This window comes from Taudactylus pleione, unplaced genomic scaffold (assembly GCF_031769625.1).
Source record: "Taudactylus pleione unplaced genomic scaffold, aTauple2 ptg000015l, whole genome shotgun sequence".
In the NCBI taxonomy this organism is placed as follows: domain Eukaryota; kingdom Metazoa; phylum Chordata; class Amphibia; order Anura; family Myobatrachidae; genus Taudactylus; species Taudactylus pleione.
This window is the reverse complement of record NW_028284417.1, coordinates 36,103,581-36,118,725: the sequence shown is the minus strand read 5'-3', so window position 1 is coordinate 36,118,725 and position 15,145 is coordinate 36,103,581. Positions and strand designations below refer to the sequence as shown.

General features: G+C 43.6%; 1 protein-coding gene across 2 annotated transcripts in view; it reads left to right on the top strand.

The window, feature by feature from the left end:
* LOC148542231 (troponin C, slow skeletal and cardiac muscles-like) overlaps positions 1-3,230 on the top strand; it is a 38,664-nt gene extending 35,434 nt beyond the window's left edge. For both annotated transcript variants that reach the window (XM_088470946.1, XM_088470941.1), the window contains one exon: positions 3,058-3,230. In XM_088470946.1, the coding sequence (XP_088327072.1) occupies positions 3,058-3,133 (76 nt within the window). In that variant the 3' untranslated portion in view covers positions 3,134-3,230. The remainder of the gene's footprint in view (positions 1-3,057) is intronic.
* Positions 3,231-15,145: the final 11,915 nt, after the last annotated feature.

Sequence of the window (15,145 nt, the reverse complement as noted above, 5' to 3'; positions counted from 1 at the left end):
CCATAGGCACGCATCGAAAAAAACAGTTGTGTGTTCGCTGAGAAGTGGCGTGAGCAAACAATAGTACCCCAATTCAAATTATTCCATACCATAGTGCCCCTTTCTCACATTACACTGCAGAGTAGTACCCCTCATTCAAGTTTCACACAGTAATGCCCCTTACATCCAGTGATCGCGCTAAATGAAAAAAGTGTGGGTCCCAGGGACCCCTCACTTTAAAAAACATGGGATCCTACTCCATAGTGTCTGGGTCCTATGACAATTTATGCCTCACTGCGTGTAGCGCATAAAAAAGCAGAAGGGGTACAGACATGAGGAGAATAGCGGGCACTTAGTACACAGAAGAGCAGAAGGGGTACAGACATGGGGAGAGGGGAACAGGGGTCACAGAGGTGGGAGGGCAGAGTACACGGGAGAGCAGAATGGGTACAGACATGGGGAGAAGGGAACATGGGGCACAGAGGTGGGAGGGCAGAATACATGGGAGAGCAGAAGGGGTACAGACATGGGGAAAAGGGGACAGGGGTCACAGAGGTGGGAGGGCAGAGTACATGGGAGAGCAGAAGGGGTACAGACATGGGGAAAAGGGAACAGGGGTCACAGAGGTGGGAAGGCAGAATACACAGGAGAGCAGAAGGGGAACAGACATGGGGAGAGGGGAACAGGGGTCATAGAGGTGGAAGGGCAGAATACATGGGAGAGCAGAAGGGGTACAGACATGGGGAGAGGGGAACAGGGGTCACAGAGGTGGAAGGGCAGAGTACACGGGAGAGCAGAAGGGGTACAGACATGGGGAGAGGGGAACAGGGGGCATAATGGAGCTGGAGAGCAGAATGAGTACAGAAATAGGGGGAGGATTAGAGCTAGGCACGAAGGGGGGGAGGGTTAGGTTTAGGCACTAATGGGGAGGGTTAGGGGGAGAAAGGGGGAGGGTAAGTATGAAAAGCTCAGTTTTTAACAAACAAAAAAATTTGGTGAAAAGTGAGAAAAATATGGGAAACAATATGTGTATATATAGTTCACACTAGCTGTAATGTGTCCAAGGCACACAGTAAACAACACTCAGAGAGGGCTGTTGCAGTAATCTAATAGAACATGTTGCGGATATATAAATAAGCATATGGTACAGTACACAAGCCTCCTCCTCTATCCTGCCCAGTCACCAGCAGCTTGAAGAATCCAAGCCATATAGACAGGGGTGGCCCTAGCCCAAATTTTTTGGTAAGCAAATATAATTTTGGGTGCCCCCAGGCATATTATTGACCGTGCCCAAACAAATTAAGGGGCTGTGGTCTCATGGAAAAAGCCATAATCATTACACATTACACATACCCCTTTCTCGTCACTCTGGGAACAGTCCTTTCCATATGTACATTAATGCAGTCCCCCCAGTAGTTCCTGTTATACAGTACTCCCAGTATGCAATGCCCCCAGTAGTGGTCACCCTTATGCAGGCCCCCAGTAGTGATCCCTCTTATACTGTGCCCCCAGTAGTTGTCCCCCCCTGTGCAATGCAGTGCCCCAGGAGTGGTCCCCCTTATGCAGTCTCCCAGTAGTGCCCCTTATATAGTGCCCCCAGTAGTAGTCCCTCCCTATGCAGTGCCCCAGTAGTGGTACCCCCTATGCAGTGCCCCTTGTGCCCCAGGAGATGTCCCCCTTATGCAGGCCTCCAGTAATGCCCCCAGTAGTGATCCCCCTATGCAGTGCCCCTTATACAGTGCCCCAGTAGTGGTCCCCCCTGTGCAGTGCCCCTTGTGCCCCCAGTAGTAAGCCCCTTATACAGTGTCCCCAGTAGTAGTGCCCCCAGTGGTTGTCCCCCCCATGCAGTGCCCCCAATAGTGGTACCCCTTATGCAGTGCCCTTTAAATAGTGGCCCCGGTTGTAGTCCCCCCCTATGCAGTATCCCCAGTATTGCCCTTTATATAGAGCCCCCAGTAGTGGTCCCATGATGCAGTCCCCCAGTGGTAGTCCCCTCTATGCAGTACCCCCAGTAGTGATCCCCCGATGTCGTGCCCCCAGTATTACCCTTTATATAGAGCTCCCAGTAGTGGTGCAGTGATCCCAGTGGTAGTCTCCCCCCTATGCAGTGCCCCTAGTAGTAGTCCCCTCCCCTTGTAGTAGTCCCCTCACCTTGTAGTACCCCTAGTAGTAGTCCCCCCTTGTAGCCCTTGTGGTGCCCCTAGAAGTAGTCCCCCCTTGTAGTGCCCTATTAGTAGTCCCCCCATATGCAGTACCGCCAGTAGTGGTCCCCCAATGCAGTGCCCCTACTAGTAGCCCCCCCTTGTAGTAGTAGTCCCCCTAGTAGTAACCCCCCCACAGTAGTACCCCTAGTAGCTGTCCCCTCCCTTGTAATAGTAGTCCCCCTAGTAGTAATCCCCCCACAGTAGTACAACCCCGGATGCAGTGTCCCTAGTAGTTGTCCCCCCCTTGTAGTAGTAGTCCCCCTAGTAGTAATCCCCCCACAGTAGTACCACCCCCAATACAGTGTCCCTAGTAGTTGTCCCCCCCTTGTAGTAGTAGTCCCCCTAGTAGTAATCCCCTCACAGTAGTGCCACATCCCAGTAGACACACACATAATGAAAAAAAAAAAAAAATTACCTAAAAAGCCGAGCAGGCATGATGCAGGTCTTGCCCGGGATTTTACCGAACTAGCTGCTCCCTGTTACTAGAGGTACAGCTGGTCCTCTAGCGTCCGGCAGCAGAACATGGCAAATGAAGACCTCTCAAATATCAGTGTGCTAAGATGTCCCCTATGAGGTGGCGGCCATTTTGGGAGAGACAATTTCAATGGCACTGTATCCATGTAGCCGGACAGACTGGCCCACGCAGCCATCGGCCCTTCTGGCATTTGCCAGAAGTGCCCGATGGTCAGACCGGCCCTGGTCATGATGATTTGTCATGAGGCCACGCCTCCCAGAGAGGAGGTCCCAAAAGTAAGCGAGTACATTAAACTGTGAATGTGCAACCTTGTTCATAATTACTTTATTTATTAGCAAAACTATTTCTTTTCTCATGCCCCTTTCAGTGCTTATACTAGTCCAATGTTATGTTTTGCAGAATTCCTGGAGTTTATGAAAGGAGTGGAATAAACCCGAAGATTGCCTCTGACCATCCCATAAATTCCCTTAATTAAACAATAAATATATTTTCAGCACAATTGAAAAAAGTTATTCTAATGAAATATATTAAAGGAAAGACATTTTTGCACAAAAAAGACTTATCTAACAATAGCATTTGTGTTCTCCTAGTGTTTATTACTTGTTTCCTATTTTTGCTGATTGCCAGATACAAATATAAACATAGGAGTGGGTTGAGAGTTACTGCTATTCCTGGCTTTCAAATGGAGAATGGGGGAGGGAAGGGGTATTATATGTAGCATTCAATATACTGTAGCATTAGATGTAGCATTAATGTAGTAATAAATATAGCATTAATGTAGCTATAAAATGCTGATCGGTAGAGATACAGATATAACATTTGTTGTAGTAAGTAATTACAGTACACGATGATGAAGACTTATCATAAACTAGGCACAGATGCTGCCCATGCGGAGCCATGGGCATCTCGAGGTGAGTGCTGCTCAGCATATGGGCAGAAATATGTTATTTTCCGTGAATTTTATTTGAGTAATTTAGTTCATGCCCAGTTTGCTAACAACTCTACATCAGCTCTATAGTGTACAGTTAAAATGCCGATTTGGCTGCTCACACAGCAGTATCACTACATGCTATTGCAGAAAACTGACTGAGAGTGTCAAACTGGACTATTCTGCTGCGGGAAAGGGGAAAAGAAGCAGCATTCACACTGCCTGACACTTCTACAAAATAAAAGGAGAAAAGGAAGAATACAGATTGGTAAATCATTTTACTTATATTATTAGGAATTTCATATATTATTGCATTTAACTAATTTTTAGTCATACTTGTCATATCTCTCTAAAGATCTGGGAGACTCCCTGAAATAGTGGTGGTCTCCCAGATTCTTCAAGGTAGCTAGCAATATACCTGAGGCTGAACTGGGTTCACACAATGCAATAATGATGTCATCCTACTGGGGAGAAGTAAAACTGGGGAGAAGATAAAAAGGATGTGTGCTACAAAAACATCACTGTCACTCTCCAGCACATCGATGGCTACATGAGTGACTATGTGTCCAAGGATGTGTGAAAAATTACATGTTATTTTTGCCCTAGGATGCGTGTTGATTTACTGTAGATGTGTGTTCTATTCTATTATAGGGCATGTGTGTTGCATTAGATGACTTGCGTTCTTTATTATAGTGGATATTTGCTACATTAGAGGGGATTTGTGCCCAAGGATGTGTGCTGCAATACAGGGGATGCATGACAAACTGCATGAATCCTGGTGGAAGGGAGAGAACTGGTGCAGCATATTTTTATTTAATGTACAGTCATGCGAAGGGTCACCAGAATGTTTTTAGGTTATGGGGCAAGATATATTTTCATTTTGACAGCCCTATATAGTTATATCTATATCTACAGTATGTGCGCTAATACAGCACCCGGTATCAGAATGACCACAAGATGTCTCCTACATCTAAATCTCAACAAAGACATGGCCACTTTAAAACACACAAGGATATCATAAAAAATAATAAGCCTTAAAGAAAGTGGAGTCCCTTGTACTCCTATCAGGTCTAGACACCGGATCTTTCCTCAAAGGCTTTGGACTACAAATAAATTTTGCTTTCATGAAGTAGCAATGGCACTCTGGAGGAAGTTACAGTTAACACATACTATAGGTTTATATTGAACAAATGTTATGTTTATGGTCAAACATTACAATAAACCTATGTGCATACAGAGTGCTGTTGTTACTTGTTTGCTTATAAGCACATATATGGATAGATAGATAGATAGATAGATAGATAGATAGATAGATAGATAGATAGATAGACAGACAGACAGACAGACAGACATGAGATGTTCCCTGTGGTGTATCTATATAGATCTAAAAGATGAAGTTTGTTTGTTTTTTTGTTTGTTGGCGAATAACATCCACAGCTCTCAAGGGAAGAGAGCTTCCTGGGTCAAAGATCTGCCAGGCGCACTCCACCGTGAGGTCAAGCCAGGACCCCAACCACTCTATTAGGCATCCCAGACTAATGGCCACCCGCTGTGAACTTTTCATCCAAATCCATCCAGTGGAAGGCTCAGAACAGGTTCACCAGGTTAAAGTTCTGCCCAGTGTACAACATTCGGAGGTCTAACCGGGACCTCAACCCCCCTAGTATGTCTTCTGAGATCCAATGTAACCACTCTGTGAAGTTGTTGTCCAAATCCATCAAGTGGAAGGCCCAGAACAGGCTGCCCGGGTCACAGTTCTGCCTAGCGTACACCAACGGGAGATCTGACTGAGTCCTTAACCCCCCTAAAACCTGGTATGGATCCAACTGGAACACCTCGCATTGGTTTCATCCCAATCAGTGCAGTGGTGTCCGAATGCATAACATACAGGCAAACAAACATACAAACAAAGAAATAAACAGACCAATGAATTTTATATATAAGATATATAGATGTTGGAACTGGGGTATAAAGCAGTGCCATGTAATAGCCTAAATGGTCAGCAAATGGTAAAATCCCAATAGAGTATGACAGCAACCAAATAAAATAGCCTAGATGTTCAAAAGATACAAAAAGTCACTATTTTATCATTAAGACCGTAGGGGGCAATAGTGTTCAATTTGAAGACCAATTTGGCTTCTGAGAGCAATAGCTAGCCTGATCTTTCACCTTCACGTTTAGAAAGAGGAATGTGGTCGATGGTTTTGTATAGGAATATTGCCAGACTGTGGCCTTTCTCACAATAATGTCTGGCTACAGGCTGAACCAATGATTTGCCTGCTAAGGCGGCTCATATGGCAGATTTATGTATAGCCATCCATATAACCAATGAAACGACATTTCAATCAGCTGTACACACTGAACAATATAGCGTCAACCGCACTATACTGTATATCGTTCAGTTGCCACGTCCAGATGCATGGTGTCATACACAATATCCTCTGATTAACTGTGCAGCATGGCCAACCAGAAAATGTTGTATATGACCCACTGGAGCACGCAATCGGACATACACACTGTGCATTCCACATGATATGTTGTTCCAATTTGTCTGTAAATGACATATCGTGCCGATATTGTGTGTACACAGCCTAAGACCATGTTGCATACACACATATCTTTGATTTGAAAAATTAGCTTTTTATATGGTATGCAATTCCTATTTACAAGATGTGTCCTTTCTTACTTTTGCCTCATTCTTACCAAATATCCCCTCTTAGAGTGTCAGATCCTTTACAACTCTACTGAGCATCTTTTTTACTCGAAATGTACATCTTATTTGCATAATTAAAACAAATAAAAGTGACAAAACTACATTGCTAGCATTCACTGATCAGTCTGGTGTGCCACATTTGTATGTCTGTGCGCAACTTAGTCTGAATGTATGTACAAAGGGCTCCGATGTGATTGTCAGCTGCTTTTTCTCATGCCAAATTTTATTGTGCTTCATCTGCAACTTTGTATATGTGTAAAACCAATTAATGTGCAGTTAAAGTCACAGCCTATCATCTCATGTACATTGTGAGCAGCGTTTTGCTGCCTCTGTATGCAACTAAGATGCAAAAAACATGATACACTAACTCTCCAGGATCATTCTGCCAGGTATCTAGTACCATATGGCATACAGATGCTTAGTAAGTGAGGCCACATCTGTACTTTTATTTATTAGATATAATTACATTTGTATGCATTCTTACTCTGAAGTTGAAGTAATAAACATTTTGGCTCATGTTTCTCTAGTGAGAGCACTGAAATTAGGGTGTTAGGTCTTTCAAAGCACTCAGACAATTAGTATTCCCTTGAGAATTTGACAACCATTTTAGGAGTACCTGATGTTAGAAGTAGGAGTACCTGATGTTAGGAGTACCTGATGTTAGAATTAGGAGTACCTGATGTTAGGAGTACCTGATGTTAGAAGTAGGAGTACCTGATGTTAGGAGTACCTGATGTTAGAAGTAGGAGTACCTGATGTTAGGAGTAGGAGTACCTGATGTTAGAAGTAGGAGTACCTGAAGTTAGGAGTACCTGATGTTTGGAGTAAGAGTACCTGATGTTAAAAGTAGGAGTACCTGATGTTAGGAGTAGCAGTACCTGATGTTAGGGGTAGGAGTACCTGATGTTAGAAGTAGGAGTACCTGATGTTAGGAGTAGGAGTACCTGATGTTAGGAGTGGGAGTACCTGATGTTAGAAAGTGCAAAGGCTATACATAATGCACATGAATTTGCTAACAGGAATATTACTACAAATTAAAATTTCAGGTCTGGATTGTACCAGGTTCACTCCATAAGTAGTCGTCTTGACAATTTCCAAAATGTGTTTAAAAAATAATTTCATATATGGCTTACAAAAATAGAGATAATTTGTCCAGTGAAAACAGTCATTAAGCAGATCAAAATAATATATTAATGAATGCAAATAAGGGAAGATGAATAGGGGTATTTGTTTCAGATACTAACCATGCAGTAATCTTTATACTATTATCAGATCAGAACACTTATAAACATTTGTATATTGTTTAATGCTAGATCTGATGGAAACATAACACACTGGCTTGAAATATTTTTATAAATAATTCAAATCACTCCTGTATTTCTTTTTATACCCAAGTTCAACAAAGATCTTTAACTACCCCACGTAGGCCTATTGTGGACTGGAGAAAAGCTTTTCAAAATATCTCATCATATTTCTGCAACTGCTCTTATCAGCCATACTATAATACATTAGGAATTCACCTTTTGTGAGTCACAAAACAGATTGAATGGAAATTACATTGCATCTGAGTCACCATGGATGTAAGTGAACTATATTCATCCACAATACATGAACAGGGTTTGCAGGCACTCTCACATTATTAACTGAATTACAGTGACTTTCCACCCTTCAACACAAAGATGTTCTTATCTTCCTTAACTTATTCTCTTCTCATTCACAATTATTTCATGTTTGATGGGACTACTCTATGTCTCTTTAAACGTGGCACAACTATGGGCACTAAGGACCTCATTCAGAGTCGGTCGAAGCGGCCGCACGGTCGTACGCCACCGATGTTCGCTATACTGTGCATGCATAAAGTTCGCAATGCGCGTGCGCAAACTAGCCGCTACAATCACAAATTTCTCTCTCCTTGAACACAGCCAGGTCGGTAGTTTGAGTGACAGAATGAGGCGTTTGTGGGTGGTAACAGGGGAAGGTGCTTGAAAACGGGGGAGTGGAGATCCGAACGCAGGCGTGCCTAATTATGCGAACGGCGTTTTGTGGGAGTGCATACGGTTTATGGGAGTGCATAATTAACAAAGTAGCGTCATGGCACATGTGATATAGGAGGTTTTTACACTGACATGATCGTAGAGCTTAAGAGAGGGTATGGTCAACCTTAAGCTCTACGACCAGTTTCGATGGTTGCCGATGGTCTCGATTAATCCTTATATGCCCGGAGATCACGTGCAATGTGTACGAGAAGGGGGCGTATTTTTTTGTCTTCCGACCGCTTCCTCCCCTTGGTCGGCCAGCTACCGATCCGAACTTAGGGACGCAACTTGCGAGGGAATAATTTGCATATACGGCCCCTTTTCGCGTACGACCGTGCGGCCGCTTCGACCGACTCTGAATGAGGTCCTAAGTTCTTCTCTTCCTAAGCTGACCACAACATGAGCTGATGGAAATCATGTCATATTTTTAAAGATAGAAGAATTTGTATAACATACAAGCTATAAGATTCTGTAAAATATGCTGGTCACTGTTATTAGGGATGGTATAAAAACAAAAAAAACATTTAGTTGTGTCTTTCTTTCAAGTTTGATTGGACCTGTTCAAGTCTTGAAAAAAATGTATGAATGTATTTTAAATATTCATTAGACATTGGAAATCCTAAAGCAAATATCCAAATGCGTAGCGATGTAGTATTAAACTGAGTGATAATGGATTAACCTGTTTTTTTTTCCTTCTATTGATGAAGAGGATCTGTGAAGTTGGTCTGGTTTCTTAGGTATAATTTTAACATTATCTCCCAAACAATGCAAAACGATGATCTCCATCTTTTGAATAAATGAATGTAGAAAGATGTGTGATAAATTGGAGTTTGGTTGGTGTACTAACAATATATGAGAATGGGAGCTGAATATAGAGAAACATAATAAGGTTTCTCTTATTATGAAGGAGGTAAAGTACTAGAATAAAAGAAGCAACATTGCCATAAGATATCAATAATGAAATGTATATGAGAAGTATAAAAATTTATAGATAAAATGCAATATGTTTGGTATGTTTGTCGACAATCGTAACGTCTACAGTCATTATTTAGAGAAAAAATTTCAACATGTTCAGAATGTCAATAACCACAATGTCGACTTGTAGGGCCTGATTCAGAGGTGGACGTAAGAGGGATCGCTGCTGTGTCTTCGGTCGCAGCAGATCTGAAAAGATATGCTAATGCCGCAGGAGCTGTCTTTTGTAAAAAGACACCCACGGCAGGATTCCCAGATCCGTTACTTGTGTCTGAAGATGCAGCTTCAGATTAACATTGCAACAAAAGTTCCTTAAGGTTGCTAGGAAATGTCCATTACAACTACTGTAAGCTGCCTCGGCCAGTGAATCTGCATCAGAAGACGCAGTATCTGGCTTTGACTTGCCCCCAAAATGCCCGCTGACACATCTCCACTTTCAAAGCTGATCCCTGTCTCCACCCACAAAAGCTTGCAGCTTATTAATAAAGCTGCGGCTAACACCACACTGTGAACAGCGCCGCACCATTATTGCCGCACATGACATTACCTCTCCGATGCAAGCACAGACCACTAAACATCAGACATTTGCATCTCAATCTAAACTGCATCCACCTCTGCATTAGCCCCATAATGTCAACACCCAATTTTAAGTCTAACCCTAAACCTAAACCCAACACTGGCCGTAACTCCAATCCTAAAATCTATATTGTCGACATTTTTACTGTGTTGACATTTCAAATGTTGTAATTTTAAGTGTGTTGACATTTTTCTGCTGACAACATTATGACATTCCACATTATGGTGTCAACCGTTTGACTGAACACATTGAGATTATTGACAACATGACTACTACCTACATGACATAGATGAATGAAATACTGCTAGTTGCATAACCAAAAGAGTAATGTAGAAAGTGGTGGAGAAGTTATAAAAGGGGTTTACCTGAAATCCCAAAAGTTTGGATGCAGGCACTCACAATGCTGGTGCCGGAATCCCAACACCAGTCAAAATCCCGGTACCTGCATACCGACTGCCGGCATCCCGATGGTAAGTAGTGGGCTTAGAGGGAGGGTTAGGGTTTGGGGTTATCTATCTAGGGGTTAGGCACTAGGGAGAGGGTTAGAGTTAGGCACTAGTCGGGGAGGGTTAGGGTTAGGTACTAGGGGAGGAAGTAAGGCTTAGGCTGCGGGGAGGGAGGGTTAGGGTAGGGGTAGGGTTAGGATACTTACCGATGTGTGTCTGTATCCTAACCCTGTTGGGATGCCGGCATAGGGACTCTGACCGCTGGTATACCGAGCGCCGGCATCCTATACCAACCCATTATAAATCACTAGCTGAAGTACCCGGCATTGCCCGAGTTTAAATCTTCAAGTTATTAAGTTTTATTATGTGATGTTGTCCAAATCCATCCAGAGGAAGGCCAAGAACAGGCTCCTTGGGTCAGGTCAAAGTTCTGCCCAGAAGACTCTGCCATGAGGTCCGACCAGGACCCTAACCACTCCATTAGGCATCCCAGACCAATTGCCTCCCCTCTGTGATGTTTTCAACCACATCCATCCAGTGGAAGGCCAAGAACAGGCTCACTGGGTCAAATTTCTGCCCAGCTTACACCAAGAGGAGGTCTGACCGGAACCTCAACCCCCTAGTATGTCTTCTGGGATCCAATGTTACCACTCTGTGAAGGTTTTGTCCAAATTATGTGATGTCGTCTAAATCCATCCAGTGGAAGGCCCAGAACAGGCTCTCTGGGACAAAGTTCTGCCAGGATCACTGCACCGTGAGGTCCAACTGGGACCCCAACCACTCCATTAGGTATCCCAGACCAATTGCCATTCCTTTATGAAGTTTTCATCAAAGTCCATCCAGTGGAAGGCCCAGAAGAGGCTCCCCGGTTCTAATTTCTGCCCAGCTTACACCAACAGGAGGTCTGACCGGAACCTCAACCCCCTAGTATGTCTTCTGGGATCCAATGTTACCACTCTGTGAAGTTTTTGTCCAAATTATGTGATGTCGTCTAAATCCATCCAGTGGAAGACCCAGAACAGGCTCCCTGGGACAAAGTTTTGCCCGGTTCACTGCACCGTGAGGTCCAACTGGGACCCCACCACTCCATTAGGCATCCCAGACCAATTGCCATTCCTTTATGAAGTTTTCATCAAAGTCCATCCAGTGGAAGGCCCAGAAGAGGCTCCCCGGGTCAAAGTTCTGGCCAGCATCCCCGGGTCAAAGTTCGGCCTAGCATACACCAACGGGAGGTCCAACACCTCGTGTTGGTTTCATCCCAATCGGTGCAGGGGTGTCCGAATTCATAACCGGATAGACAGAGAAACAAACAAACATACAGACCAATTAAATATAAGATTACGGATAAGAGTATGAATGAAAAATAAAAAATAATACCTGTATGTGTAATGTGACAGAATAAATTAACATGTAACTTAAAGATTGTTAATAATTTTGTGTAAACAATGGTAGCTGTAAATAATAGAAAACAAAGCTGGAAATCAAAAAAACTATTAAATTAATAAACAAAAGACAATAAATACAATATTAAATTAAACATGATTACAGTAGAAAATTAGAATATTTATGCAAGAGATTAAAAAAGATGGATAAGCAAAATGTTAGTGAGTGTAAGTAAGTAAGTAAATAGGAACTGTTTAATAGGACTGTTGCAATCAGTACCCAAACACATTTCAGGTTTGCAAATATTCATTTACCATTTTCCATCAGAAAACATATGTATAATCTTACTCCCTTTATGCATTAAATGGGATGAAAGCATAAACATAAGGCTAGTTCACAAGTGCAGTTTGGATATGCTTTTATGATTATGGGGAAATGCTTAGGATTATGCAGTACGAGGAGGGTTAGGGGCAGAGATTAGGTAAAGGATAGGGTTAAAATATTCACCTAAACTACTGCGACAGAAGTGACAGTCACATGACTGCCAGGAACTGGAAGCTGCCCTGGAGCTGCTGAATTCATCGGGACTAGGTAAGTGACCGCTTGGCCTCCAGGGCCATTAGGTCAACATTATGTAGACATTTTATCCACATAGACACAATGAATGCCAACATGGTTGCTGCCGACATGCTGAGCATGTTAACATGCTGCATGCCGACATTTAGACTATGTCGACCTGATGAAAGTCGACATGTTATCTGTTGACCTAATATAATAGCCATATAAAGAATCTTTGATAAGTTTATAGTTATTTATCTTAAATGTTTTGCTAATGGCCAGCCTGATAACTACTACTGCACCACTGCAGTAAAATTACTGCAACTACTGCACCAAATTTGACATCAAATTGTAAACACCATCATCCTACATCATCCATCATTATTTTCACATGCTTTTAAAATGCTGCCTGCATGGCAGGTTATACAAAAAACACATTTTCTATTAAATGTTGCTCTTTTTTGGGAAAAAAAAAAAAACCTCAAAAAACAGCTTTCTGATATCTGCCAATGTTTTTTATGTTATGTTTCTAGTAATTAATCTCCATTCTTACTAGCAAAATGGAAAATACATGTGATAACAATAATGTCTATGCCTTTTTGTCCTCTTTCTTTCTAAGTAGTGATATAATGTTTGCTCCTAGGCAACAATTATACTGAAATCAATTTTAAGCCTTACTCATTTTGCCTAATATTTATATGTAAATTGCTTGAATATAGCTATAGGATACAATCTCAATCTTTGTGCCTGAACTACCAGAATCATACTTATACAGTTTGTGTTACTGTGAGTAAGTGCCTGGTGGTGGAGATGGGCGTTACTCACTTGTCCCGATCGCTGGGTGGTCCAGTGGGGTACACCCTTTCCCTCCCCAGAATTGCCATACAGTATCAGTACGGTGCTGCCGCGTACAAGCCTAAATCTGCAAAACTTCAGACTCATTCAATGGGGCCGCTGCAATTTGAATTTGGCACCCGACACAATGCTACAGAGCTTGTCTGTCTGGCAGCAAAGATTGATGAATCAAGAGCAGCAGGAATGGAGAAGAGGTTCAGTGGCACGAGAAGCTGCCAAGTGCAATGGAAGAAGACTCTGACAGCGGCAGACAATGGGAGGCGGCGAAGAAGCTAAGGGCCAGAGAGGCTAGCAGTGGTTGAACGTGAAAGAGCAATATCAAGCTCTCCACTGCAGCTTCTCTCAATTATTCTGGTAGGTTTTGGGCATTAGGTCTGTGGGGCATTTTTGGACATTAGACCCGTGCCGCATTTTAAAACTTTAGACCCATAACACATTGTTGGGATTTAGGCTTGTGTCCTTATTAGTTGGGCTGTAGGCCCATGCTGTATGTAGGATGGGCACTACACCTGTAGATGAAGTACTGTAATTAGGCCCATCTCACAAATTAGTCAAGGCCTTAAGCCCATGCCATCATAATGCTTCACTGGCTCAGGCACTCTTATGTCCCCAATAGTTAGGGTATTAGGCTGTGTTTTAAGATAAGGCCCCAATAGGTTGGGCACTAGGCCCAGGTTGGTATGTCATCTCACATTTCTGGGATTACAGAATGTAAAAGGGCTACCCAGCTCCTGCATTCCTATTAAAATGTAGGGCTCTCCCCTTTAATCATGTACCTGTGAGGTTCTGAATTTGTTGTGGACCCGGGGTGGTGATAGGAGCAGACACAGAAGCAGAGTTATGAAAAAGTGGAGTTTTTAATAAGTGACTTAGAGGACATGGAAATGGCAAATGAAAAAAGTCCAGGTATAGCACTAAAGTCCACTTGATAACTGTAGTGGAGGTAATGGGAAAATGTCCAGATAGTGAAAGGCAGGAACAGTCCAGTATACAAGTATGGTGAGCTGAAACAGAATGCAGGTATGATGAGCTGTAACTGAATGCAGGTATGGTGAGCTGTAACTGATGCAGGCAGAGGTAGTGAACTCCAACTGGGAGTGAAATGAGGCAAGGTGCAGGGAAACAGCAGGTTCAGGTACTCAGGCAGGTGAGAAGGTATATGGAGGGTGCAAGGTAAGTCCAGCAGGTTGGAGCAGGCAAGGTTCAGGCTATGAGCATTTACAAGCAGGCAGGTAAGGCACGTACTCTCTCTCAGTCGCAGCTGAGAAACACATTGCACTGGCAAAGGAAGGAAGGCTCTGGACCTTCCTAAATACTCAGTGCCACGATGTGACTGGCTGGAATGAGCACATGACCTACCAGGATTGGACAGCTGGAATCACATGGCCGCAGGCCAACGGAACGGAAACACAGAAGGCCATGCCAATGGAACGGAAACACCGCCGCTGACCTCACCAGGCCTAGTGACAATGTGCCCGCACAGAACCATGCGCAGCCAATGCCCCTCACCAAACACCAGCCCTGCTGCCAGAGACCCCCCGCCACAACGACCTCACAGGTAATACCCAGTGACTACCATGCCTAGAAACCCTGCCCGTGACAGTACTCCCCACTTATGGGTGGCCTCAGGACACTCACCAGGCTTCTCCGGATGGGCAGCATGGAACCTCTTGATGAGTGCAGGAGCATGGACATCTCGGGCATCGGTCCAACAATGTTCCTCTGGGCCGTAGCCCCTCCAGTCCAGTAGGTACTGCAAATGTCCTCTGAGGAGACGGAAATCCAGGACCTGGGAGACCTTAAACTCCACGCCCCTTTCAGTCTGGACACGGGGAGAAGCAGGCAGGACTCTGTGGAATTTGTTTAACACCAGGGGTTTCAAAAGGGAGACATGAAAGGAATTGGGGATTTTCGGATAAGGGGGTAGCTGAAGGCGATATGCCACGGGGTTAATGACTTCTATGATGGAGAAGGGCCCGATGAAGGGTGGAGCGAATTTCATAGATGGTACTCTAA